The sequence below is a fragment of the Crinia signifera genome, chromosome 19, assembly GCF_055691185.1.
Source record: "Crinia signifera chromosome 19, ASM5569118v1, whole genome shotgun sequence".
NCBI lineage: Eukaryota > Metazoa > Chordata > Amphibia > Anura > Myobatrachidae > Crinia > Crinia signifera.
The window spans coordinates 38738286-38765347 of record NC_139226.1 but is presented as its reverse complement, the minus strand read 5'-3'; the positions used below and the strand labels follow the sequence as shown (position 1 = coordinate 38765347).

The 27062-nt window shown below is 44.8% G+C and overlaps 1 protein-coding gene across 3 annotated transcripts in view; it reads right to left on the bottom strand.

Annotated features, from left to right (window-relative positions):
• The window catches only part of FUZ (fuzzy planar cell polarity protein), a 129226-nt gene that overhangs the window by 68908 nt on the left and 33256 nt on the right, over positions 1-27062 (bottom strand). Inside the window, exons 1-3 of one of the 3 annotated variants that reach the window (XM_083162388.1) lie at positions 25465-25601; positions 12161-12381; positions 4270-4391 (exon numbers count right to left, since the gene is read on the bottom strand). In XM_083162388.1, the coding sequence (XP_083018514.1) occupies positions 4270-4391; positions 12161-12244 (206 nt within the window). In that variant the 5' untranslated portion in view covers positions 12245-12381; positions 25465-25601. Of the gene's footprint in view, positions 1-4269; positions 4392-12160; positions 12382-25464; positions 25766-27062 lie in introns of those variants that run through there. The other 2 variants (XM_083162387.1, XM_083162389.1) reach the window with 2 other exon arrangements.

Below are 27062 nucleotides of genomic sequence, written 5' to 3'. Positions count from 1 at the left end.
GTGATTTCTTTAAAGAATTCTCGATTCTCTTCTCCATACTATCCTTAAATGAAGCCCCATCTTCCAGAGGAATAGTAGTCTTAGAGGTAACTTCCGCCACCGCTGCGTCTACCTTTGGAACTTCACACCAACTTGATAACTGTTCATCCTTAAATGGATACATCTTCTCTAATCTGGGTATTCTACCCAATCTTCTATCCACTGACAACCATTCCTTGGAAATTAACTCTTTCATAACACGATGAAGTGGAAAGAACCTGCCAGTTTTAACACGATCTTCAAAAAGAATATCCTGACTATCAACCGGTTTCTCAGGTTCCTTATAGTCAATTGCTTTATGTATATTTTTTAACATGCTCTGTACTAATTCTAAATTAAAAGAGCTAGCTTCTTCTTTAATCTCTCCAGATTCTTCACCAGAAGAAACATATACATCATATTGTTTATCTTCAGATCTATTATCATAATCAAGGCTTGTTTGAGACCTAGATCTTTTGGTAGTTTGCAATTGAGTAAACTCCTCCTTTGTTACAAAATACTTTTTCACCCAATCCATCAGCTGAGACAAGACTTCTGATTGATTACTTTGTGCTGGAGGTCTTGCACAATATTTGCACTTATTGCCCTTGTGGAAACCAGGTAACACCTTGTCACAGGTAACACAATTAATAGTAGTATGCTTCTTCTTAGAATATATATAGCGCTTGGACGGACCGGCACTCAGGCTAACCAGAGTCATCTGCCGGGAGGGGGGGGGGTAGATGACGAAAAAGGGGGGGGATAGAGGATGAGAGTGTGTGGGGGGGAATAGAGGATGAGAGAGTGGGGAGGGGCGTAGAGGACGAGTGTGGGGGGTAGAAGACAAAAGAGGGGGGGGGGTGAGTCGAGGACGCCAGGGGAGAGATGAGGGGAGATAGCAGAGCAGGGTTTAAAAAGGTTCATGGAAGCTCCTAATACCCTCTCCTCCCAATGTGTACCTCTGTTAGTGGCAGGGAATCAGGATCACGTGCTGGTTCCTCCTGCTCAATCTCCCTCTTGTTGGAGCAGTGTGCCGCGCTGGGTCTCCCAACAGTCAGCACAGTGTCTCATGGTCCTGCACGCCATGCCGGGTACCTCACTCACTGGCCAGGTGTCTCCCACTCCTGGGGGCTGCGGCGGCGACCGTGGTGGGTATCAGCAGCAGCCGGCAGGGGGCTTGGGGGCCGCGGTGAGTGGCTGTGCCTCTCTGGACCCAGCCACCACCGTACGTCAATGGTAGGAGACGCCCTCACTGTCAGACAATCCTCCCCGCATGGCTCCCTCAAACAGCTCAGCCTCATACAGGCTGCAAGGTGCAGGGGAGTGCTTGCTGTCCATCAGGCCCCCCCAATCGCCGGGCCCCATAGCAGCTGCACCCCCTGCGCCCTCTGTAGTTCCGCCACTGATTGGTAATCTTCCCTCCTGTGACTGCACTCCATTTACTACAACTCTCTGTTTTCATTGAGGTGCTGACAAAACAGCTAGTGTCATTCTGTACTTCGTTGAAACAATTTCTGATTGGTTGTTAAAATTAACTTGCAAACAAAAGCCTAAAATATGTCATGGGTGTGGTATGTTTCACCGACAGTCGGGATCCCGACAGTCATTATCCCGACGTGGGGATCCCGACTGGACGGTGTCAGACAACGTGGCCAGCGCAACAAAGCCCCTTGCGGGAACGGTGGCGAGCACCGCTCGCCACCTATTCTATTCTCCCTCTATGGGGGTCGTGGACCCCCACGAGGGAAAATAGCTGACGGCCAACGGGAACCCGGCCGTCTGTGTTTTAACAGTCGGGATCCCGACGTCGGGTTAATGACTGTCGGAAACCCAACTGTCGGGACCCAACAGAGGAGGCTGTCCCTAGTAAAAGGACTGCTAAAGTGACTGCCATGGGATACATTGTTATGACATTTGGTAAAACAAATATGGCTGCCAAAATTGGTTTAGGCGACAGCGGGGCAGATTTATTAAGCTCGTGAATGATAAAGTGTCTGGTTTTTATCACCGGCCAATCAGCTCCTAAATGTGAAGTTGCAGGCTCTGTTTGAAAAATTTCAGGTAGGAGCTGATTGACAGTGATAAAAACCAGACACTTTATCACTTCACCGAGCTTAATAAATCTACCCCAGCATCGCTTAATCAATAACTGTAATTTCATATCACATGTGCAGGCTCTGCTTTGGGACATTATACTAGTGACAGGTTGTTCTAAGATATTTCTTGGAAAATGACATCTGTGTACCGGTATCTGTACAGTCAGCTAATAAATGCAGTAACAGGCGTTACCGGGAATTCTGGATTTCATTTGATTACTTGGACAGAGTACAGAAAAACTGGATTTGATCCCATTAAGCCAGTGGGAGGTGCCAAATTCACAGTTTCAGCTTGCCCAGTATATTGCCAGCCAATCAAGACATTTTCCTTTTATAACTTGTCGACCTAATGCTTGTGTCGGCCTAATGTCCTGTCGACCTAGGTGTCAACCCAATGCTTGTCGACCTAGTTTGTATAGACCTAAAAACCCACACCCCACTGCAGGGCTAATGTAACATTTGCAGAGAGGGTTAGATTTGGGAGAATCATTTTGTTTCTGTGCAGGGTAAATACTGGCTGCTTTATTTTTACTCTGCTTTATAGATATCAATTTGAAGTACAAACCCCACCTAGTGTTCATTCTAGCACCCGCCATATATGAAAACCCATGCAGTTCCTCTTCCCTGCCTGCTGTGGTGTTTCTAGCACAGGTCTGGTTTGCATATCAGTGCTGATACAGACCACACTGTGCTAGAAGCACTACAGCAGACAGCGACACCCCAGGCAGGGAAAAGGAACTGCATGGGTTTTCAAGTATGGCGGGTACTAGAATGAACACTACCCACCCAAATGTAACTCTCTCTGCACATGAGACCCACCTACAGTGCATATGGTTTTGTCCACCTGAGAGTGAATTTGCCTTTGTAAGTGAACCAGAATAAGCCCCTAATGTAGTAGGTAGCCAAAGCAACCAAACAGCTCATATGCATATTTTAATAAGGGGCGAGGCCAAGTTGGTACACTTAACACAGAAATGCATCCCAAGGCCTTGCAGCCTCCTCGGGACTGCAGATTTCCAGTGCTATCCTCCACACTTCACTAGCGGGAAGTGGGAGGAGTGATATCTCCAATCAGCATGGGGATAGCATTTTGGGTCAAGCCATACAAAGTTGTTTAACAGCGGTTGCCGGACCATTTTTGTCAGTTATCTCTACTCTATGCCAATAGTTCAAAATCAAGCATTTTATGGTTTAGTTTTTTATTTTATTTTCAAGATGGTGGCCATCTTTAAATCATGGCAGACAACGATTTTCAGGTTTCTAGAAATGAAGGCAAATGTAAATATCCGAGGACTGTGGATAAAGCTTTGCCCCCCCCACACAAAAAACCCCCCAAACAACCCGAAAATTTATAATTGGACCACTTTGTACGGATTGACCCCTTATTGTAATCAGGTACATTCTATAAAATTATCGGTAGAAACTGAATAGTTGCTAGGGGCAACTTCTCTATTTAGCCCCTCTTTGGAAACTTTGATACACTTTCCCCTGCAGCAAAACCTGCTGACAACTAGACTGGAGGACTGGAAGGCCCATTGGGGTTGAGTCAACTTTTATCGGGACTAGTCGAATTTGGCCCCGTTCCGATGGTAGGGGTCTGCGCACGCATGTATTAGCGCATTTGAGACTCCGGGAGCGAACAGCTTCGTGTTTCACACTCTCCGAGCCGGTTGCTTCAGAAGGGGCGGGGCAGGGGTGGACACCGGTACGCCCCCAAGAAAATGCTGGGCATTCCCGTGGGAATGCAGGCGAGACGATACCTGCTCCGGTAGGCCGGCTGATGTCATATGACATCTGCACCCGCCTCTTTTCAGCGGCGGAAATAGAAGTACTTTTTTACTGACTTATTTCCAAATAGAGGAGAAACCACTCGATGATCTGTTCCCTTTGGCTGTCGTGGCGACACTTACCCGGTTGCCAGGCAGCGAGTCTGAATTAGGCCCATTGTGACAACTGTTGCACAGCAATTGCTCTATGTGCTCAGGAAGGGGGCTGGTGCCTGGAGAACCCAGTATTAGACATTTCCCTTTTCGTTTACTAAAGGGCAGCAGTGTGGATTATATTAGGAATACGTGAGAACAATGGTTTGCTCATAGTAAAGGTGAGATTGTGTAAACCCCCCCCAGAAGCGGTGTTAATCCCATCAGCCACTCACCTATCATGGAACGTTCTCCACACCACAGTGCTATTGGTAGTACATGTAGAGGACAGGAGAACATCCTGGTTATTGGCAAACATATGCACCCCATTCAGCGATCCAATCACAGAAAACGTCAGCTAGAAAAAACACAGAATAAAATATTACTATAGATCATGAGACTGGGCATCCGGATGGACAGTGTCCAGGTCCTCAGTCAATAGGTAGTCTTTAAAAAAAAAACTGTGAAACAAATAATTTCAACCTTTTCTTATGATGATCGGCAATACCCCACCTATTAGATAACATATAGTTTTACTGAAGAGATTTGTGCTGCACAGTCCTTGGGTCTGATTCAGACCTGATCACAGGGTAAATTTGTTCTCAAAATGGACAAAACATCCATTTGCATGCCGTGTGAACGAATCCGGCATACGAATGGTGGGCTGGCGTACCACCATTCGCAGGGTGGGTTCTGGTTGACTTGCAAGGGTGCGAATTCGCATCCGAGTGAGCCAACCAGAATAACCTCTTCCTTGTGGGACCATCATCCCTCTATAGGAGGTAGGGCACAAATTCCCTGGCACCGGTCTAGGTTCTGCCTAATGGGGGGTGTTAGGAAAAGGAGTTCCACCACCTTTCCAGGAAATGAAAAATGACAGGTAGGAGCTGATTGGGCCGGTGATAAAAAACAGACACTTTATCACTTCACCGAGCTTAATAAATCTGCCCCTGTGAGAGCCATGTTTCTGGTATAGCCAGCAGGTTGAAGTTGTTTGAAATGAAGAGGTTGTGGATGGTTGTTAATTTGTTCCCAACAGAGCGTGCATTCCATAAGGCACATTTTAGTGATTTGGGGGGTGAAGGGAGGAATTTGATGTTTAGGAGGTTAGCTGGATTACGATGTTCCTGGGAGTTAGGTGTCTGGGGCCTGGATTGAGTGAAATGTCACCAGCTAATAGAAGCAGTAGAGAGAGATAGGTGTAGCTGCAGGTGGTTTGTGAATGTTGTTTATGGCAACAGTTTGTGGATGTTATTGTCAATGTACACAACTTCAACCGGCTGGCTATAACAGAAACATGGCTTACACACAGCCCTGTCCCACGGTGGTCTCCACTTCACACATACCTCCTGGCCTGGTGACAGTAGAGGAGGTGGGGTGGGAATATTACTATCCCAATCCTTGATATACACAGTTCTTCCACAGGTTCCATCACTCACATTCACATCATTTGAAGTACATTCTATCAGAACTTACACACCTTTTGAAGCTATCTATCGCCCACCTGGGCAACGCACGCAATTTCTGGAAGATTTTTCTTTCCTCGGACATCTCAACCATCATCATGGGTGACTTCAACATTGCTATTGATAGCCCAAAATCTGCTGCTCATGCCTCCAAACTACACTCTCACACCTCCTCTCTCAGCCTCTCCCAATGGACTGACTCCACTACTCATCTGGAGGGCCACTGCCTTGAGCTTGTATTCACTAAGCTGTGCTCAGTGTCTGAATTCACCAATACTACTTTCCCTCTCTTAGATCACAACCTTATCACCTGCATGCTCTCCTCTAGTACTTCAAACTCTAAGACACTGAAATCCCTCAATCCACCTCAAGCCCGCAGAAATAGACGCCAACAGTGGCACTCTAAATTAACAAGATACTTACAAAATCTCTCACGGAAAGTTGAACGTAAATGGTGTAAATCTCATAGTCCAATGGATTCCCTCACATATAATACTATCTACCAGTCTTATAGATATGCCCTGGAAATTGCCAAACAAACATATTTCCAAACTTTCATTTCTGCTTAAGCTTCTAACCCAAAACCTATTTTTAATACATTTAAATACCTTCTAATCCCTCCCTCACCCAAGCCATCAGCCACAATCCATGCACAAGATCTTGCTTCCTACTTCAGGGATAAGATTGACAAGATCCACGCTCCAACTTGGTCGGTGATCTGATCAATTCCCTACCTGAGCCCTCCAACACATTTACTTCATTTGAATCCTCTTGACCCTATACCCTCACAAATAAGTAAATCTCTGTCTCCTGTGCTCATCCCAACCTTAACTAAAACCTGTAACCTCTCTTTCTCTACAGGTGTCTGTCCTCCATTGTTCAAACATGCAATTACTCCAATTCTGAAAAAAAAAAACAGAATTCTGACATAAGCTCTCTCTCAAACTACCGTCCCATTTCTCAACTTCCATGCACCTCCAAACTACTTGAAAAATTTGCCTACACTCGCCTCACACACTTTCTTAACTTGCACAACTTTCTGGACCTGCTTCAGTCAGGCTTTCATTCCAAACACTCCACAGAGACAGCAGTGACCAGATCATTTACAACTTTAGTCAGTGCTAAGTCTAAAGGCTTCTATTCACTACTAATTCTTCCAGATCTCTCTGCTGCTTTTGACACTGTTGACCACACACTACTCATACAAACACTACAATCCTTAGGACTTAAAGACACAGCCCTCTATTGGTTCTCATCCTACTTATCTAACTGCTCCTTTAGTATTCATTTCTCTGATTCTAACTCCTCTTCACTACCTCTTCCAGTTGGAGTACCATAGGGTTCAGTCTTAGCTTCTCTGCTTTTATCAATCTATACATCATCTCTTGGCAAACTAATCAGCTCTTTTGGATTTCAGTGTCATCTGTATGCGGATGATACTCAGCTCTACCTATGCTACCCGGACCTGTCCCCATCTGTATTGGGCCGTGTCTCTGAATGCCTTTCTGCTGTTTCATCCTGGATGTCATCTTGCCACCTCAAACTTAATATTTCTAAAACAGAATTAATTATATTTCCACCAATAAATAGTAATTACCAACTAGATAACTCTATGTCTGTTGATAATAAGACAATCACTCCTACCAATCAAGCTCGCTGCCTAGGTGTCATCCTTGACTCTCAACATTCCTTTGTTCCCCACATTCAATCTGTCTCGAAATCATGCCACATGCACCTAAAAAACATATTCAAAATTCGCCCTTACCTTACACAAGACACTGCAAAAACTCAAATCCATGCTCTCATCATCTCACGCATTGATTATTGCAATAGTCTCCTTATTGGCCTTCCCCAATACAGACTCTCCTCCTCCATCGTGAATGCAGCTGTGAGGCTAATCTTCCTAGCTAGATATTTATTGTACTCTGTCACTCATTTCATTGGTTCTTGTATTCTACCGTATTTAATACCAAATTATTTTACTTACACACAAAGCCATAAACTAAACTACACCAACATACATATCTCTTATCTCAAAATATCTTACAACCCGACCTCCCCCGATTGCAGGACTTTCTTCGAGCAGCACCCAATCTGTGGAATGCCCTCCCAAGCACAATAAGACTATCCTAAAGTCTCCAAACCTACGAACGTTCTCTGAAAACTCACCTCTTCAGGCAAGCTTATCAAATTCCAGAACCAGCCACTTAACCTTCGTATACCGTTCCTATCTAATCACATCCCCACTGTACAGGCCACACATATCCACTCTCTTCTTTCTCACATTTTCCATCCTCCTGACCCCTGGCCAAACTGCTGGGTCACTGTATCCAACAGCACACCAGGAACCTTTGCATTCTGGTGGAATTAATGCAATAAAGAATATCTATCCTTGTGTATCAATGCCTATTTCCCTATAGATTGTAAGCTTGCGAGCAGGGCCCTCATACCTTTGACTGTCTGTAAATACCCAGTTTTCTGTACCATTGTCTCCTATTGTAAAGCGCAAGTCAAAATGCTGCGCTATAAAAGAAACAATTAATAAATAAATAATAACTCATTGTACCCTAGGGTGTGTGCAGACTGTAATCCCCAATGTGGAAAAACAATGCTGGTGAGGATTACATGTTCTCTGTACAGATATGGCTTATATGATTAGCACTACATAAACAAACACAATAATTATACAGCTATGACTATAGCGATGAATAAACCATGCACAATGATACTCTCCACTAGCCTCCAAACTTTCAAGTGTTCCCTGAAAACTCACCTCTTCAGGCAAGCCTATCATATTTAAGTTCTACACGCATAACCCTCTGAGGCACTTATGTATTGTATAGCTTCCCTTCTGGACTTGTAACTTGGTGGGACTGCTATGCTATTACTGGTGCCTGTCCTTGTGTTTCCCTCCTATATCCCTATAGATTGTAAGCTTACAGCAAGGCCATCCTACCTCCAAGACTGTCTGTTGTTGCCCAGTTTGTTTTATCACTGTCTACTATTGTAAAGCGCAACGGAATCTGCTGCGCTATATAAGAAACTGTAACGGAATCTGCTGCGCTATATAAGAAACTGTAAATAAAAAAATAAGTCTCAACTAGCTACTGATTTGGTCTAAGCAAGGAATCCTATTGTCGTAATTGGGTGTGGTATATTTCCCCGACAGTCGGGATTCCGACAGTCATTACTCAGATGTCGGAATCTCGACTGCACAGCGTGGGGAGCGCAATGAAGTCCCTTGCGGGCACAACCTATTTTATTCTCCCTCTATGGGGGTCGTGGACCCCCACGAGGGAGCAGTCGGGATTCCGACTTCGGAGGAATGACTGTCGGAATCCCGACTGTTGGGGAGCCGTCCGGCACCCGTCGTAATTAGATGAAATAATATTGAATAATTTATTTATTTTATTTATTTACAGTTTCTTATATAGCGCAGCATATTCCGTTGCACTTTACAATTGGAAACAACAGTGATTAAACATACTGGGTAGATACAAACCGACATGGAGGTAGGAGGGCCCTGCTCACAAGCTTACCATCAAATTAAAGTAACTGATATGCACTGGACTAGGAGGTGATACCTTTAGGGCTGTAGAGATTGGCCATTGTACTCCGTATTCAGAGGGGGCATGGCCAAGCTGTAGGAGGTTTGGCCACAGCCCCTATTAATTAAAAATGCTAAGTATACAGGAAGAAGTCTCTCCCCACAGGTGCTGTGGGCATGGCTAAATTACCTGCAGTCTGCGCCTTTTGGTGAGAGGCCTGTTCCTGTGTGCACAACCCCCTTCACCATCCTCAGGTCTCCTCTTACCACCGCAGTACATGTGATGCCAGCGATATACCTCTTAGCAGCTGACCCAGGACCCTCCTACAAGCTTTATAGTTATGGTTCCCAAACTGTGCGCCTAGGCTCCCTGGGGTGCCTCGGAGAACTTGCAGGGGTGCCTCAGGTTGGCGGTCCAGAACCAATTCAAATTATTTATCGTCAATGAAACAGGCAAAATCAGTGCTTGTGGCTTCCAATTATAAAATGTGGGGAAACAGAAGTGAATCGTGTTCCTTGCCACATAACTGGACCGAAGGATAAAATGTAAATCACAACTTATTTAAATTAATATTCATTTTTGGAATTCTCAGTAACAAACCTTGGCCCGAAGGGTGCCCTGAAAAATATTCTTATAGGGTGCCGTGATTCAAAAAGGTTTGAGAACCTTTTTAGGTTTACAGCCTCTACTATTAAGCTGGGTACACACTGGAGATTGTGACCAAGGGGAGCACTATATCGTTAATGGCGGCATTCAGCAGCATAACATCGGCCGCCAGGACATTACATCTACTGTGCAATACAGCTGATGGGACTACCCCAATGTCAGCAGAACATAGTGTCTTCATACTCGCATCCTGCCTCTTTCACAAACCGTGCAGTTCCTCTGCCTGGGTTGTTGCTTTCTGCTGACTATGGTCATAGTGTAACTGGCACCTGTGCCAAGCAGACAAAGGAAGTCCGTTGGGAATTTGCAAAGGTAAGAATGAACCTGAATGACCTCCCAGATGGGAGACGTAGACAGAGACTTTATTGAAGGGGTACGTGGGGTTGTATGCCACAAACCACAAGATGTAAGCAATTTTTACTAAACAGAGGCCCATGCCAGGTGTGTCCGCTCTGTCCTGTGTCCTTTGCTAACCCTGGAAAACTATTGGCACAGCTTTTACTGCACATTAAAAATATACAAGCTTGATAACTGGCATACCTAGAAAACTAGAGCACCTATAAAGCTGATGATCAGCTGCTGTATATAAAAAATCCTCATCTGTGCAGAATGTGCTACAGGTGGTTACCGAGGCTGGCCAATATTCTAGCTGGCTCATTAAATGCTAAGTACATGGATGTGGCACACAAAAGTTGGCATCCAGGCATTTATTATAGACTTCGCAAATAACCCTAGCACTAAAATTGACACTGACATTGTTGACATTCCTATTATTGACATGATGAATTTATACCCATTAAAACTATGCGCACTAGATAAGGAAGCCAGGGATATGCGAATTGAGAACAGAGGGTTTATATCAGTGGTAGCCAACCCTAGCCCTCGAGAGCTACCAACAGTGCACATTTTCCAGACAACCTAGCTGCTGCACAGCTGCACTCATTAATCACTGACACATTTTAAAAGATCCACAAGTGGAGCCAATTAGCTCACTTGTGATTCTGTGAGGAGACCTGCAAAACATGCACTGTTGGTAGCTCTCGAGGACTAGGGTTGGCTACCCCAGGTTTATATGGATATAGTATTTAAATACATCACATTATACCCTGTAGGGTTTTAGAGTTCATTCTAGAACCCTGCGCCTTTCAAAACCTGTAACAGCACGCAGTGACTAGAGGAGAGCATGGCCTGGTGTGTAAATGTCACCCTCAGTGACAGAGATCCCCACGTACAGCGACCAGCCCGAGCTATACACTACTAACCTATTTCAGTCAGCCGCCTCGCACACACGGTTACCGCTACTACCAGCAGTCTAGCACAGATTGCCAGACTGCAGTCCCAGCAACCAACCCCGCAGCTCCGGCGAGCGAGCGAGTGCGCGCGGAGTGGGGGAGGGTGAGAGGAGGTGGCCTAGGCAGGAGCTGGGACACACTGCCCCTGCGTGCTATCTCCTCGCGCAGGCCACATGACGAGGTCTGGCGGGTCGGATTTGGCCCGCGGGCCTTGTGTTTGACACCCGTGCTCTAAATGCACAAATGAAAGGTGCGGGGCAGCAGCAGTGCAGCCACTGCCAGTGTAACAGAATATTGGGGCCCCCCAAACCGCCAGGCCCCATAGCAGTTGCACCCCCCATAGTTACCCCACTGTCCAACAACCTGCACATACATGTTTAATAGGTTAGCTTAATATCAATATGTCCCCTTTCAAGAAAGAACAAGGTGCTCTAATCGCAAAATCATATTTTCTATCGCTGAGCGCAACAAGTCTGCAGAATATGCAGAACACGGCGACAAATTAAGTGGGTAACTTATTTTTTTGGCTAACCCTGTAGAATCACATACCGGACCATGAGGATAACAAATCTAATCATTCTGCTGATTTTTTTCTAAAATAAACATTTGGCCTAGGGGTTTCCCAGTTTCTTTAGAACGCAGCAAGTCGAAACATTTTGGAACCATTGTCCTAAACGCAGATAATAGAACTGGTTGAGGTGAAAACAACAAACAAAGCTGACATCACTACACTACACCTGGTTTCTGTACTTGCAAATCTACATTCCTGCAGATTAAAATAAAAATAATGGATCAACGGAGGACTAAAAAGATATTGTATGCGTTTCAAAGCTAATTTCCATAATAGCTGCAATTAAAATCAACCTATAAAAAAAAAAATTATATATATATATATATATATATATATATATATATATATATATATATATATATATATATATATATATATATATATATATATATATATATATAGCGTGGGAATGAGGGCGGCACTCGTCAGACTTGATTAGATGCAAGTAAAAAGCCTTTATTATCCGACGGCGTTTCGGGCTGGCGCCCGTTTTCAAGGATATACAAAGATACACTAAAGCACAATTACATTTATAACAGAAGCAGAACCCGCCCCCACATTAATCAGCGCACAGCTGAACTTACCCGGTCCTCCGGCGTGCAGGCGCCATGTCCGGATTGCGGTGGTGTGTTCCTCCTTAATGCCTCCCCCCCGGCAACAGAGACCATTCAAAACAGTCCCGTCCACCCGGAAGTAGCACGTGTAGGCAGTAAAACGTCCCCGCATTGCCGGCATATGCACAGCCTTCACCCAAGTCCCGGGACTTACACTGTGTTGCATAGCAACCACCTCACATTTAAAAACACTGTAAAAAAGCAAGAAAAACATGTATTTAAACATCACATTTAAAAATTACTGCAAATCAAAAAGAACATTGCGTAATATTAAAATTCTCTTAAAGCTATACAATATAGTGGAGAGCTAAAGTATTTATATTAATGCACAAATGCTTATTTTGTATATCCAATATACCATATTTTAACATTATCATGGCTTAAAAATGCCAAGGCTGATATTACTAGAGAAGTTATGCTGGTATCAAATTGACTACAAATATTAGCAGGTCAATTAATGTTATTAACAAATTATTATTTATTCATAAGCTTTTTTTACCGAAAGATTGGAGGAGCTAACAAGGAGGATTTACAAAAAACATTGTAGGCCCAGATTTTCGTTTAGGCCTTTGGGGGCGATGGTCTGCAAGAAGAAAATCCACCTACTTTCCTTTTGTAGCAACTTTTTGTTGCGGTTACCCCCTCTTAAAGATGGGGGCACTTGGTCAATTATCATGGACCTCATACTCGCCACACTGTGCCCAAATTTGATACAATGGCGGGCAACAGGCTGGTCACTGTGGCCACTGCTTAAACCCTGATGAATTCCTGACCTATGTAGGGCCATCCGCTCCTTAAAGGTGCGTTGGGTTTTCCCCACATAGGTCAGTCCACAGGGACACGTCAGAGTGTAAATGACGTAGGCAGAGTGACAGGATAGGGGGAATTTTATAAATATCTTTTTCCCAGATTGTGGATGACTGAAGGATGCCCCTACTGCCATGGATCGACAAGTAGTGCAACCCAGGCAGCGGTAGCAGCCATTTTTTCTTCCCAAAAAAGTAGGGGTAGGTTTGATTTTATCCCATCCCGAGATGTCATATTTCACTACTAGATCTTTTATGTTTTTACCTCTTGTGTAGCTAGGTAACAACTGGGTATTAAGGAGTAATGGCAGCTCTCTATCTGTAGATACTGCAGGCCAAAATTGTTTGGCTCTAGTTGTATTAGTTTTACTCGAGGTGTTAAATCTATTAACCCAGGGGATTTTATGTTTTGTTTTATCCTCTTGCTCTCTCCCACTATTCAGCAAAGTTGACCGTGGCATTTTTGATACTTTATCCTTAAGCATATTAAGTTCCCTCTGTGGGTACCCTCTTTCAGTAAATTTTTGTACCATACTCATTAGAGCTGGTTCCACCTGTTCTTCTTTTGATGTTATTCTCCTCACTCTCAGCATTTGCGAGTATGGGAGTCCCTTGCGTGTAGCAACAGGATGGAAGCTCTCGTTCCTCAGGACGGTATTTCGGTCTGTGGCTTTAACAAAAAGTGAAGTAGAAATCCCTTTATGGTCTAATTCAATTTTTACATCCAAGAAATGGACTGTGGTCTTGTCAAGACAGTATGTGAATTTTACCACACTATCAGAGCTATTATGCTCATTAAGTAGATCATGCAGCCAACTGACTTCACCTTTCCAAAAAATCAGTAAGTCGTCAATATAGCGACGATAAAAGAAAACCTCAGGTGACAATACTCTATTAATGAAAAATAATTTTTGCTCAATATGGTGCATGAAAATATTAGCGTATGCCGGGGCCACAGGGGACCCCATTGCACAGCCAGCTTCCTGCAAAAAGAATTTACTATCAAAAATAAAATAATTGCGGGTCAGGATCAATGTCAGTAGCTGCATAATCAAAGTCACAGGGGGACCCCTATAATCCTCATTAGATAAAATAAATTGATGTACAGCCTCCACACCTGCACCATGTGGGATGCAGGTGTAGAGGCTGGTAACATCAGCAGTACACACACAGTTCACATCAGGCAGAGCAATATGAGTACGCAATTTTTCAAACTCAATTAACAATGATGTGGTATCCTTTAGGTACCCATCCATTTTCTGTACCAGTGGATTGAGTATGCTATCCAAATAAATGGAAATAGGGTGGAAAAGAGAGCCCCGGGCCGAGATTATGGGGCGGCCCGGTGGGTGTTTACTATCTTTGTGTACCTTTGGTAGTACATAAAACAAAGGTACAATTGGGCAATCCACTTTTAATGCACTACACAATTCACTGGTAATAACACCATCACACATTGCAGCATTCAATAATTGATCCAACTCCCTTTTGTAATCCCCTGTTGGATCTCTAGGGAGTCGGCTATAGGTGTCAATGTTATTAAGCTGACGATAACATTCATTTTTATAATCACCTAAATCTTGCACGACCACCGCGCCGCCTTTATCCGCATTACGGATTATAATATCATGTCTCTGCGAAAGTTCTCTCAAGGCGGTTTTTTGTGCGGTCGTGAGGTTCTGATGTTGTAATCCAGCTTTATGGCTCTCAGTCCCCATCTGCTGTAACACTCTAGTAAAAGTTTTGATTGAAGAATTCATGGAGACTGGATCGAATTTAGAAGCCGGCATGATGCTTTTCAATTGTGGTGGTAAATCCTTGGTCTTGTCCGATGTGTTTAGATTCTGTGTGGTTTTTTGTTTGCCGTCTCTTGTGGCTTTTTTTGCCTGGATAGAGCCCTGTCAAGGCACCACACTATTGCTACAGGAATACCCCACACAATCTGTGTGGTAAGTCTGGTGGGATACCAGTTAAAAACCACTACATCCTAACATCTGTGGTCTATATTATATCGGTGGGAGAGACTTATAATATGGCAGCTAGCCAGGCTCTGAATGATGCACTGGAATTAATGCAGGCTGATGTGATGGAGACTCTGACCTTCAGCGAGGTGGAAGCTGACTCAATCTTGTCCAAAAGACGGTTGGAAGATGATGTATCTTGGGTCACTCCTGAAAATCTGTCCAGACAATTGATTAAGTTGAAACAACGTGAATGTGACTTCATATACCACAGTGTATCCTTATCCGATTATTATCGCTTGAAGCAAATTCCTCGTGGCTTCCGGGTGAAGAACACACCTACAATCGGTAGAAATAATGTCACATTTTGTCGCCGGTGGATAGCCATCTTAAATAAATGTTCGATGGATTTGCTCCTCCTAGTAATTGAGGAGGCAACTAGAGAACATAAAGAATACGAACAGAAGATTGCTGAATTTGAACAAACACATAAAGACACCCTGTTGAAAGACACTGGCGGCAACTGGATGGAGAAAATCCAAACACAAATGGATAAATATAGGAGGGACTTAATCGCATTTAAAAGGGAAAAAATGCGAAAAGTACAAGCAGATTACGATCAAAAACAAGTATACAATTGGTTGATTGCCGGACAACAATATAAAGGCAAACCCAATTCTTACCGACGTAATCGCCGAGGTCCAGCCTTCATGCAGGATTCCAGCACCTCACAGAGTGAAAATGAATCTTTACCTTCAACCTCAGGGCAAGCAAGTGGCCCTTTAGGGGTAATCGACCGAGTCCCCCCAAATTTACCAACAGGAAGAGGACGAGGAGGTCGGGACAGAATAAGAGACAAAACAAGATACTGTCCGCCCCGCAAGGTAAAGCATTAATCTTTAATTTATCTAAATCACCTCTGACTGAAGCAGAGAATGAGGTTCTCTCCAAAGGACTCTCTTTCATCCCTACTAATAAAATGGATCCTTTCCAGTGGAGAGTTGACACATTTAAATTTAACCGTTCCCTAAGGCTTAAAGAACATTTCGGCAAACAAAAAACCACACAGAATCTAAACACATCGGACAAGACCAAGGATTTACCACCACAATTGAAAAGCATCATGCCGGCTTCTAAATTCGATCCAGTCTCCATGAATTCTTCAATCAAAACTTTTACTAGAGTGTTACAGCAGATGGGGACTGAGAGCCATAAAGCTGGATTACAACATCAGAACCTCACGACCGCACAAAAAACCGCCTTGAGAGAACTTTCGCAGAGACATGATATTATAATCCGTAATGCGGATAAAGGCGGCGCGGTGGTCGTGCAAGATTTAGGTGATTATAAAAATGAATGTTATCGTCAGCTTAATAACATTGACACCTATAGCCGACTCCCTAGAGATCCAACAGGGGATTACAAAAGGGAGTTGGATCAATTATTGAATGCTGCAATGTGTGATGGTGTTATTACCAGTGAATTGTGTAGTGCATTAAAAGTGGATTGCCCAATTGTACCTTTGTTTTATGTACTACCAAAGGTACACAAAGATAGTAAACACCCACCGGGCCGCCCCATAATCTCGGCCCGGGGCTCTCTTTTCCACCCTATTTCCATTTATTTGGATAGCATACTCAATCCACTGGTACAGAAAATGGATGGGTACCTAAAGGATACCACATCATTGTTAATTGAGTTTGAAAAATTGCGTACTCATATTGCTCTGCCTGATGTGAACTGTGTGTGTACTGCTGATGTTACCAGCCTCTACACCTGCATCCCACATGGTGCAGGTGTGGAGGCTGTACATCAATTTATTTTATCTAATGAGGATTATAGGGGTCCCCCTGTGACTTTGATTATGCAGCTACTGACATTGATCCTGACCCGCAATTATTTTATTTTTGATAGTAAATTCTTTTTGCAGGAAGCTGGCTGTGCAATGGGGTCCCCTGTGGCCCCGGCATACGCTAATATTTTCATGCACCATATTGAGCAAAAATTATTTTTCATTAATAGAGTATTGTCACCTGAGGTTTTCTTTTATCGTCGCTATATTGACGACTTACTGATTTTTTGGAAAGGTGAAGTCAGTTGGCTGCATGATCTACTTAATGAGCATAATAGCTCTGATAGTGTGGTAAAATTCACATACTGTCTTGACAAGACCACAGTCCATTTCTTGGATGTAAAAATTGAATTAGACCATAAAGGGATTTCTACTTCACTTTTTGTTAAAGCCACAGACCGAAATACCGTCCTGAGGAACGAGAGCTTCCATCCTGTTGCTACACGCAAGGGACTCCCATACTCGCAAATGCTGAGAGTGAGGAGAATAACATCAAAAGAAGAACAGGTGGAACCAGCTCTAATGAGTATGGTACAAAAATTTACTGAAAGAGGGTACCCACAGAGGGAACTTAATATGCTTAAGGATAAAGTATCAAAAATGCCACGGTCAACTTTGCTGAATAGTGGGAGAGAGCAAGAGGATAAAACAAAACATAAAATCCCCTGGGTTAATAGATTTAACACCTCGAGTAAAACTAATACAACTAGAGCCAAACAATTTTGGCCTGCAGTATCTACAGATAGAGAGCTGCCATTACTCCTTAATACCCAGTTGTTACCTAGCTACACAAGAGGTAAAAACATAAAAGATCTAGTAGTGAAATATGACATCTCGGGATGGGATAAAATCAAACCTACCCCTACTTTTTTGGGAAGAAAAAATGGCTGCTACCGCTGCCTGGGTTGCACTACTTGTCGATCCATGGCAGTAGGGGCATCCTTCAGTCATCCACAATCTGGGAAAAAGATATTTATAAAATTCCCCCTATCCTGTCACTCTGCCTACGTCATTTACACTCTGACGTGTCCCTGTGGACTGACCTATGTGGGGAAAACCCAACGCACCTTTAAGGAGCGGATGGCCCTACATAGGTCAGGAATTCATCAGGGTTTAAGCAGTGGCCACAGTGACCAGCCTGTTGCCCGCCATTGTATCAAATTTGGGCACAGTGTGGCGAGTATGAGGTCCATGATAATTGACCAAGTGCCCCCATCTTTAAGAGGGGGTAACCGCAACAAAAAGTTGCTACAAAAGGAAAGTAGGTGGATTTTCTTCTTGCAGACCATCGCCCCCAAAGGCCTAAACGAAAATCTGGGCCTACAATGTTTTTTGTAAATCCTCCTTGTTAGCTCCTCCAATCTTTCGGTAAAAAAAGCTTATGAATAAATAATAATTTGTTAATAACATTAATTGACCTGCTAATATTTGTAGTCAATTTGATACCAGCATAACTTCTCTAGTAATATCAGCCTTGGCATTTTTAAGCCATGATAATGTTAAAATATGGTATATTGGATATACAAAATAAGCATTTGTGCATTAATATAAATACTTTAGCTCTCCACTATATTGTATAGCTTTAAGAGAATTTTAATATTACGCAATGTTCTTTTTGATTTGCAGTAATTTTTAAATGTGATGTTTAAATACATGTTTTTCTTGCTTTTTTACAGTGTTTTTAAATGTGAGGTGGTTGCTATGCAACACAGTGTAAGTCCCGGGACTTGGGTGAAGGCTGTGCATATGCCGGCAATGCGGGGACGTTTTACTGCCTACACGTGCTACTTCCGGGTGGACGGGACTGTTTTGAATGGTCTCTGTTGCCGGGGGGGAGGCATTAAGGAGGAACACACCACCGCAATCCGGACATGGCGCCTGCACGCCGGAGGACCGGGTAAGTTCAGCTGTGCGCTGATTAATGTGGGGGCGGGTTCTGCTTCTGTTATAAATGTAATTGTGCTTTAGTGTATCTTTGTATATCCTTGAAAACGGGCGCCAGCCCGAAACGCCGTCGGATAATAAAGGCTTTTTACTTGCATCTAATCAAGTCTGACGAGTGCCGCCCTCATTCCCACGCTACATATTTGGATCATCAATCCTGGGGAAGGCAACGCAGCACAATCTTCTGATTCACAGTGAGTGCCGGACCACACAACTCGTATATATATATATATATATATATATGACATACAGTATGTAACTACAGAATAAATGGTACTTATGTAGTATCTGGGCTGCCGATTTCTAAATCGGGTCGGATCGGGAGATCGCATCGCATCGCATGCGACCATGCGATTCGATGCGATGCGATGCGATGCGATGACCCGATTTTTCCATAGGAATCAATGTTAAAATGGACTGAGTCCATTTTAACATGGAATTCAATGGGAAAAATGGGTCCTTTTCATACCCCTACTATCCAAGTGGGCATGGAGTTGGATATAAACCTGTGGCGAGCGTAGCGAGCCACCGAGCCCGAAGCGTGGCGAGCGAAGCGAGCCCCGCGAGGGGACGAATACCGTCCCCTCGCGGGGCTCGCTTCGCTCGCCACGCTTCGGGCTCGGTGGCTCGCTACGCTCGCCACAGGTTTATATCCAACTCCATGCCCACTTGGATAGTAGGGGTATGAAAAGGACCCATTTTTCCATAGGAATCATTTTAACATTGATTCCTATGGAAAAATCGGGTCATCACATCCGATATCGGATGCGATGCGATGCGATATCGCATCGCATCGCATCTGATTGTATGCCTTAACTTAAGGCATACAATCAAAAAATCGGCAGCCCAGATACTACATAAGTACCGAATAAATATACCGGCTTGCAGATGATGAATCATCTAATTTTGGCAGATGGTTATGTGTCATTGAGTTGACTCAAATTAAGTGGACATGCATTGGGTCAACCACTGAAGGCCCACACCTGAAATAAATCGATATGGGTAAAGTCGACACAAGTATTAAGTCAAACGGTCGACATGAGTTTTTTCCCATCCTGAATGTCAACACAGTCGACATGGACACCGTCTAAGTGTACCGATCTCAGCACACTAGTGTATTCTACCCCTGTCATTCGCAGAATCGTACAGGGCGGGATTGGACTCTGCCTCTGATCGCAGGGCTCTGCAATATTGCTCTGCACTGATCAGGTGTCAATCCGGCCCTTGGTCAAGCATGTGCAGACAGATGAAGCAGGTCCAAGGGTGGCCTCTACTGGACAACAGGTGAAATAACTTTCATCTATTCAGAGAATCCATTTTTCCAAGGGTGTAATAATGAATGATCTGCAAAATGTGCAGTTACTATGGTAAACACTGAATTTTGACAGATCTACAGTAGCTCTGAGCGAGAAATTTTGGGCACGGAACTGTGCAATCTGTATTCTGTCTGCTCTTCCTGAAACACAAGTATTTATCGTACAGCTAAAAACACACGATTCTTGGGTCCCAGACATCATGTCCCACTAAGTTCAGTACTGCTGTTCTGCTCTCGGCCAGCACACCAAGCTGCAGTAAGTGTGGGACCCGATGTTCTGTGTAAATACCCTGCTCACTTATGGGGCCTACTCACAGGTTGATTTCAGGGCATTTTTTAAGCGATCTCACTAAATCGCTTAGAAAATGACCCGAGCTACTGACGAAATTGCCAGAAATATTCCAGGTCGTCAACGCACTGTAAATTATGGTGTAATGGTTAGCATTACTGCCTCACAGCGCTGAGTTCATGGGTTCGATTCCCACCATGGCCCTATCTGTGCGGAGTTTGTATAGTCTCCCCGTACTTGTGTGGGTTTCCTCCAGGTACTCCAGTTTCCTCCCACAATTTAAAAATATACTGGTAGGTTATTTGGCTCCTAACAAAATTAACCATAGAATGTCTGTGTGCATGTACATGTGGTAGGGAATATAGAGTGTAAGCTTCACTGGGGCAGGGACTGATGTGAGTGTTCAACTATACTCTGTAAAGCGCTTCGGAATATGTGTGCGCTATATAAATAACTGGTAATATACTCTGTAAAGTACTGCGGAATATTTGTGCGCTATATAGGTAACTGTTAATAAATAAATAATATCCCAAGTCTGACCCAGATTGGAGCCACTCAATCATTTCACTCACATCCGTTTAGTTCCGACAAATATACGACCCGAATGCTTAGTTCTCTTCTGTGTGTGTCTGTGTGGTTTTATTATGCAAATAAGAGAAAAGTGCTATATAACTAAGATTATTACATTTATTTATTTTTAGTCATACAATAATTGCGGCTATACTGCCATCCAGTGGCTCACCACTGAAATTGCTCTGTGTGCTCTTTCTTAATTCAAGCTGCCCATACAACTTACTGAAGTGCTCTATAGTTATGAACGGTGTTGCTCCCTATGTAAGCCAGCTTCGTATCCGGACAACGGATCAAACATGTTTAGGTTGACCTTACCATGGTCGACGGCACATAGTTAGATGCCTAAACTTGGTTGACATTGTCTAGACCAGGCATTCCCAACCACGGTCCTCAAGGCACACCAACAGTGCAGGTTTTAGTGATATCCAGGCTTCAGCACAGATGGTTTAATCAGAATCCCTCAGATACTAATTAAGTCACCTGTGCTCAATCCTGGATATCTACAAAACCTGCACTGTTGGTGTGCCTTGAGGACCGTGGTTGGGAATGCCTGCTCTAGATAGACAGTGACGAAGCAAGTGAAGGATCGTCAGGAACGTGGTCGACAAGTTTTTTTGTCTTTTTTTTTATGTGCCGGTCCACTTGGTTCCCAATTTACTATCTTATGGTGCCAAAAGTGCCCTCTTCCAGCACCCGATGTTGCATGCCATCTGTGAGGCACATCGAAGGCTGGTGTTGGGCAGCGGATTAGCATAGTGCTGTGAAGGAGTGCTGGCAGAGGAGCTCAGAGGCGGCAGGAGAAATTTGAAAGAACTATTTAAAAACACTGGGCGGCCCTCTGATTGGCTGAGAGCTCTCTCATCCAATCAGAGTCCTCACCTTCAGATGGCCACCCAGTGTTTTAATTTTTTTTTTTAATTCTGCCACCGCTGACGCCAGCGTTCCTTCACAGCGATGTGCTCCACCACTGCCCGTGCTCCGGCCCCTGCTCCCTTAACGCACCGCCTGTGCTCTGAACCCCGCTCCCCGAACTAAACGCCATACACTGATCACAGCACATATCTATTGACGTGACCTGCGACTGGGTGGTCCGCGCATGGCGTCGGGGGACCCATTTCGATGTTCATACAATGCTTCGATTTATCGCACAGATGCGGTTGAAATTGAAGGATTGTATGCAATATTGCCCTAGTGGATCAGCAGCATCGCTTAGAAAATGCCCTGAAATCGCCCCATGTGTGGGCACCATCAGACTAGCACAGGGGTCCTCAAAATATTTGCTCTGGGACCCCATCAGACAATAAAAATAATTACGGGACCCCAGCAAGTGACTGCAGAAGGTCATCACATCACATGTGTAGTCAGCGGACAGCACATACATGGCAGCATTGTGGAGGGACAAAATGATGTAAAATAACAGACAATTCAACAGATTTTTCAGACTCCTTGAATCACTGACTATGATTAGAAAAGTCATCAGCCTGATGGTCAGCAGCATGGAGTCGCAACCCCATGCTGAGAAGATCGGGACCCACTTTGGGGTCAGGACCCACAGTTTGAGAACCTCTGGACTAGGGGATCCGTTATATCAATAAGAAGCATGTCCATGAAAGCCGTAGCCAGATCCCTAACCCAAGTCACAAGGTGCCCACAGAGGCATTGATCCCGGCGTGCGTTCTGTGCTTAACTAGCACACATAGCATCGCATCGTATGCCTTGTGCATGCGATGCGATGCGATAAAAAGCTAGTACAAAAAGTATGTGCAGCACATACTTTTTGTACTGTGCGATGAGGTGCTGCGGGAGCGCGCACCCCATCGCATAGCATCGCACAGCCGGGATCGGTGCGTGTGTGGGCACCATTACTTCTAGGCACGCAAAGGGGATTGTTTCATTTGTTAATCCTTTCTTAGCTGAGCCTCTTCTGCATTTCTACCACAAGCAATTTAACTTGTCTACTAAAGATTTCTACACCTCCAAATTAGTCAATAGATGCTGAAACTACAAAAGTGCCAGAAACCAATCTGTCCAAGGACTTACTATCTAAATCCTCCACTCATCTACATTGGGAAGAGGAGTTACAGAAAACATTCAAATGCATAAACGGTCTTAACCTGATTGCTTACACCATGTAATGTGAAATCCATCAACATTTTGCTGGCAGAATGAAAATGCGGTACAGATTATTCTGCACTTTTGTTGGACCTGCTCATTAATTCAGTTGATTTAATATACAGGACACACGGACAGGTTGAACGCTACAGCTCAAGTTCATGATGGTTTTGTGTCAGGACTAAGGACCTTAGGACCTTAGTCCTGTGAATTTCGCAGCCTTGCAAGTCCAAATGAAATGCTGGGCGTTCCCATGGGCACGACCATTCGCCAATGCCGCCCGCAGTGCTGTGTCTGATCAGCCTTTAAATATTCAATTTGCCGCGGCCACTCACACCAAGCGGATGCACGTGCGCATAACGGTTTATGGGCATGCGCAGTCGCATACCTGCGCGAACACGCAGGGGAGCAAATGGACCAGAATAGGGTCCTTGGATTACCGTTTCCATGCCAACCGATACCATGCTGGGGTTTGGTCATAAAGAATAAGCATCCTTTGCGAAATTGAGAATGCATCACATATAGTGATGCATTTGCAAACACCGAACCATCAAAAAGGTTTTTCCATCTGTGCCAGTCTAAAGGTGCCCACACACACAGATAGATATAGGATCCAATTCGATATCTATCCAATTTCCTTTGAAATCTGGAACACCCATGATCATGGCCACACACAGAACGATTGAGTAAATGATCAGAAGGTCTGCCCCTCCACCCGTAGACGCACCTTTGCAATCACCCCTGCCAGACACGGAGAGAGAGGCCACTGTATGCCAGCGGCGAGGGATAAGGTGCCCATACACTTATCCGATTTGGCCCAATTCCAACAGAGATATTGGAGGTGTTTGACATCCCCTCTGACCCAATGCACGGTCCCATGCGCATCGGGTCGGAGTCAGGAGGTCGGACGGTCTGCTCATAAAATATATTGGATAGGATCAGTGGCACATTGCAAGTGCTTTTTAGCACCCGCAATGAGTTGTATCCGATCCGCAGGTGTGTGCCAGCGGTGAAGCAAATGCTGCTACGAGCTCCCTGTCGCCGTTCAGACCCCGCTGCCGGCCCCCCAGAAGTTTTTTTTTTTCATGCAATAAATTGCATGCCTACACTTTCACAAACACACCCAGAAAATGCCGACTTCCTGTCAAACTGTGCCTACTCTGTGACTTCTATGCACACGGATATTAATTTGCAATATGCTTACAGGTTATGTGAATGCTGCACAGTCGTTCAATAATTGCCACTCTCTAATTAGCGATTCTTGCTGAACTGGCAACAATCAGTAACATTTTACACTGACAATTCACAGTCAACGGCATCTGTTCAGGTGGTTGCTGAGGTAAGAGCCCTACAGCGGCTGTGACTAATAGTCCTCTGGCTGCAGCTAATGTTGCAAAGCGGTGGTTGCAGCGGGATGCAGTCAAAATCCCGACGGTCAAAATCCCAAATGGGTCAAAATACCGACATGGACAAAATCCCGACAGGGTCAAAATCCCAACATTTAAAATCCCGACATATAGAATGTACAAGTGAAACGGTCTACATGCCTTTCGGTCGACAGGTGCGAGGTCGACATGAGTTTTTTCACTGTTTTTTGAACCGACAGGCGGTATTTCATGCCCTACCATCCACTACGGCATGGTGGGAGAATAAAATAGTGTGCCGAGCGCAGCGAGCCAGAAGCATTGCGAGCGATGCGAGGGGCTGCGGTTCACTTGCAACTGTGTCCATGTCGACTGTGTCGACATTCAGGTCAAAAACCTGTGGAAAAAACCCATGTCGACCTCGCACCTGTTGACCGAAAGGCATGTAGACTGTTTCTGGAAAGAAAGGGGATTTGAGACTGCGCTCTGTAGACTGTTTCACCTGTACATTCTGTATGTCGGGATTTTGACCCTGTCTGGATTTTAAATGTCGGGATTTTGACCGTCTGGATTTCATACCGAATCCGTTGCAGCAGTATGGGTACTTCCTCATCTTTGCAGCAGTTACGTTAGCCGCTTTCAGAATAGCACCATTTTCCCCTCGCGGGCTCGATGTCTCGCTTCGCTCGCCACACCTTTACTAAAGGTAATAGATGGTGGCATGGACACAGGAGGGTAGCGAGGACCCAGGGTGGTGCAGGTTACGCTACGTAAGTTCTGCAGCGTAAGCTGTGCCCGTAAAGATGAGGAAGTATGCAGTATGTTCCTAAACTTAATGTGGGCATTGTCGCAATGTTGGCATTTCCATTTACAATGTGGACACAATGACAGCAGGCAGACCGACTGCTGCCCCAGAGCTGTATTTATATGTTTGCCTTGCACAGAGCTTGTATCCTAAGCATAGATTATAGATAGATGAAAGCAGCTGCCACACACAGGTGGCATGGCACTGCCCGGGGGTGTATTGTATACATCCTGCTTCTGCATAGCATTATTACCTGCCTGCTGCTACCCTTGCTCCTGCTGTACAGGGGCACCCCACTGGTGGCTGTCAGGCACAGGAGAAACACAGAGCTCTCTTCATCCTCCATTTTCTTCACGAATCATCATTGACTGCTATGAGTAGAACAGCACCACTGGCAGCGGCCATCTTGCCCTCCTGCTGCATGCCGGGAAATTAAGCCAGCATCAAGAAGCCGTTGCCCGGTTACCAGACGCGGCGAAGAATACTAGCGTGTGGTAGATTGAATGGCCGCTAGAGGTCGCCTAGGAGCTAGCAATAATCCCCCCTCTCGATCAAATAATGGTACGTTCCAGTCCAGAGCGTTCCACACACTGGTATAGCAATTGTGCGCTCTGCACGCAGCAGCTGTACCATTGGGCAGCGAGCAGAGGGGGGAGTGGTTTGGCCAAGCGTGGCAAACATTAAAATACTTTTTCCAAAGCAGCGGCAGCCACTATCGTTCCTGTAGCGTACTGCAACATCCATTATTGTGACATCATGGTTACAGAATTGGATTACTTATATACTTGTTACAGTACACATTGTATACCAATATACTTTTCACAAAGCCAACAGAGAATCAGCCCAGGCATGTAATATGGTGCAGAAAGAGCAGTGTTCGTGTGCATTTGGTTTATACCGACATGGAGGCATTTCCAAGGTCAAAGCTTTAAAACCTAGGATTTTTTTTGTGGATTATTATTTATTAATAGCTATACTGATATATATGGTATTGAGTAAAAACTGGAGTGTTCCGGACCGGAATGCTGGACTGGATTGTCTCATTGATTGCGGAAAAGTGTCCGGCCAGTGTCCGTCTGGGTGGGTGCAGTGTCACCAAGAAAGGGAGGGGGTACTAATTACCCGAGCCCAGGTCTGATGGATGGGCCCAGTGGGGCCCTTATTACCAGGCAGCAGCAGCAGCTGTCCTCAACACAGCACACGTTGCTGTGTGCTGGGCTGCAGTGCTGCCAGGGAGGCGCCGAAAGAACTATGACTTGACTTGCAACTTTTCTGCCCCGCCCCCTCCTTGTATACCGGTATTTCACTGGTGTAGGAGGGGGCTGCGGGGAGGGGAGCTAGCTGAATGTGAAAGGCTTGCCCACCCTTCCATGGGTCCAGCAGGTCCCACATGGCGAGCTGGTAACTGCTGTGAAGCAGTCCTTCCAGAGCTACTCAGCGCTGCCCAGCAGAGAAGGCACATGTGCATTTTGATCCCGAAATCCTGGGATTGGAGACTCTAATCCCAGTAAAAATGTACCTAAATCCCGTGATCCCACCGATCCCAGGACTGGCACCCCTAGTGCAGGGGAAAGAGGGACATAGTTGTTGAAATCTTTCTCGTTTTAAGTATACTTGCCTACTTTTGAAAACTAGTTTCAGGGAGATTACAGTTGGTTGCAGAATTTTGCACAGCGCCCCATTGAGGGAGCGTGTCATGCTCCTCCCAAAGGGCGTGTCTAGTTCCATATATGGATATATGGAGAGATTAAGATCTGAGAGGAATCTTTTAAAATGACTTATATACAAATGTAGATGAGCCCCAAAGCAGTTAGTAAGAGCTACTATACTTGGTAAAGTGCTGGGAAATTG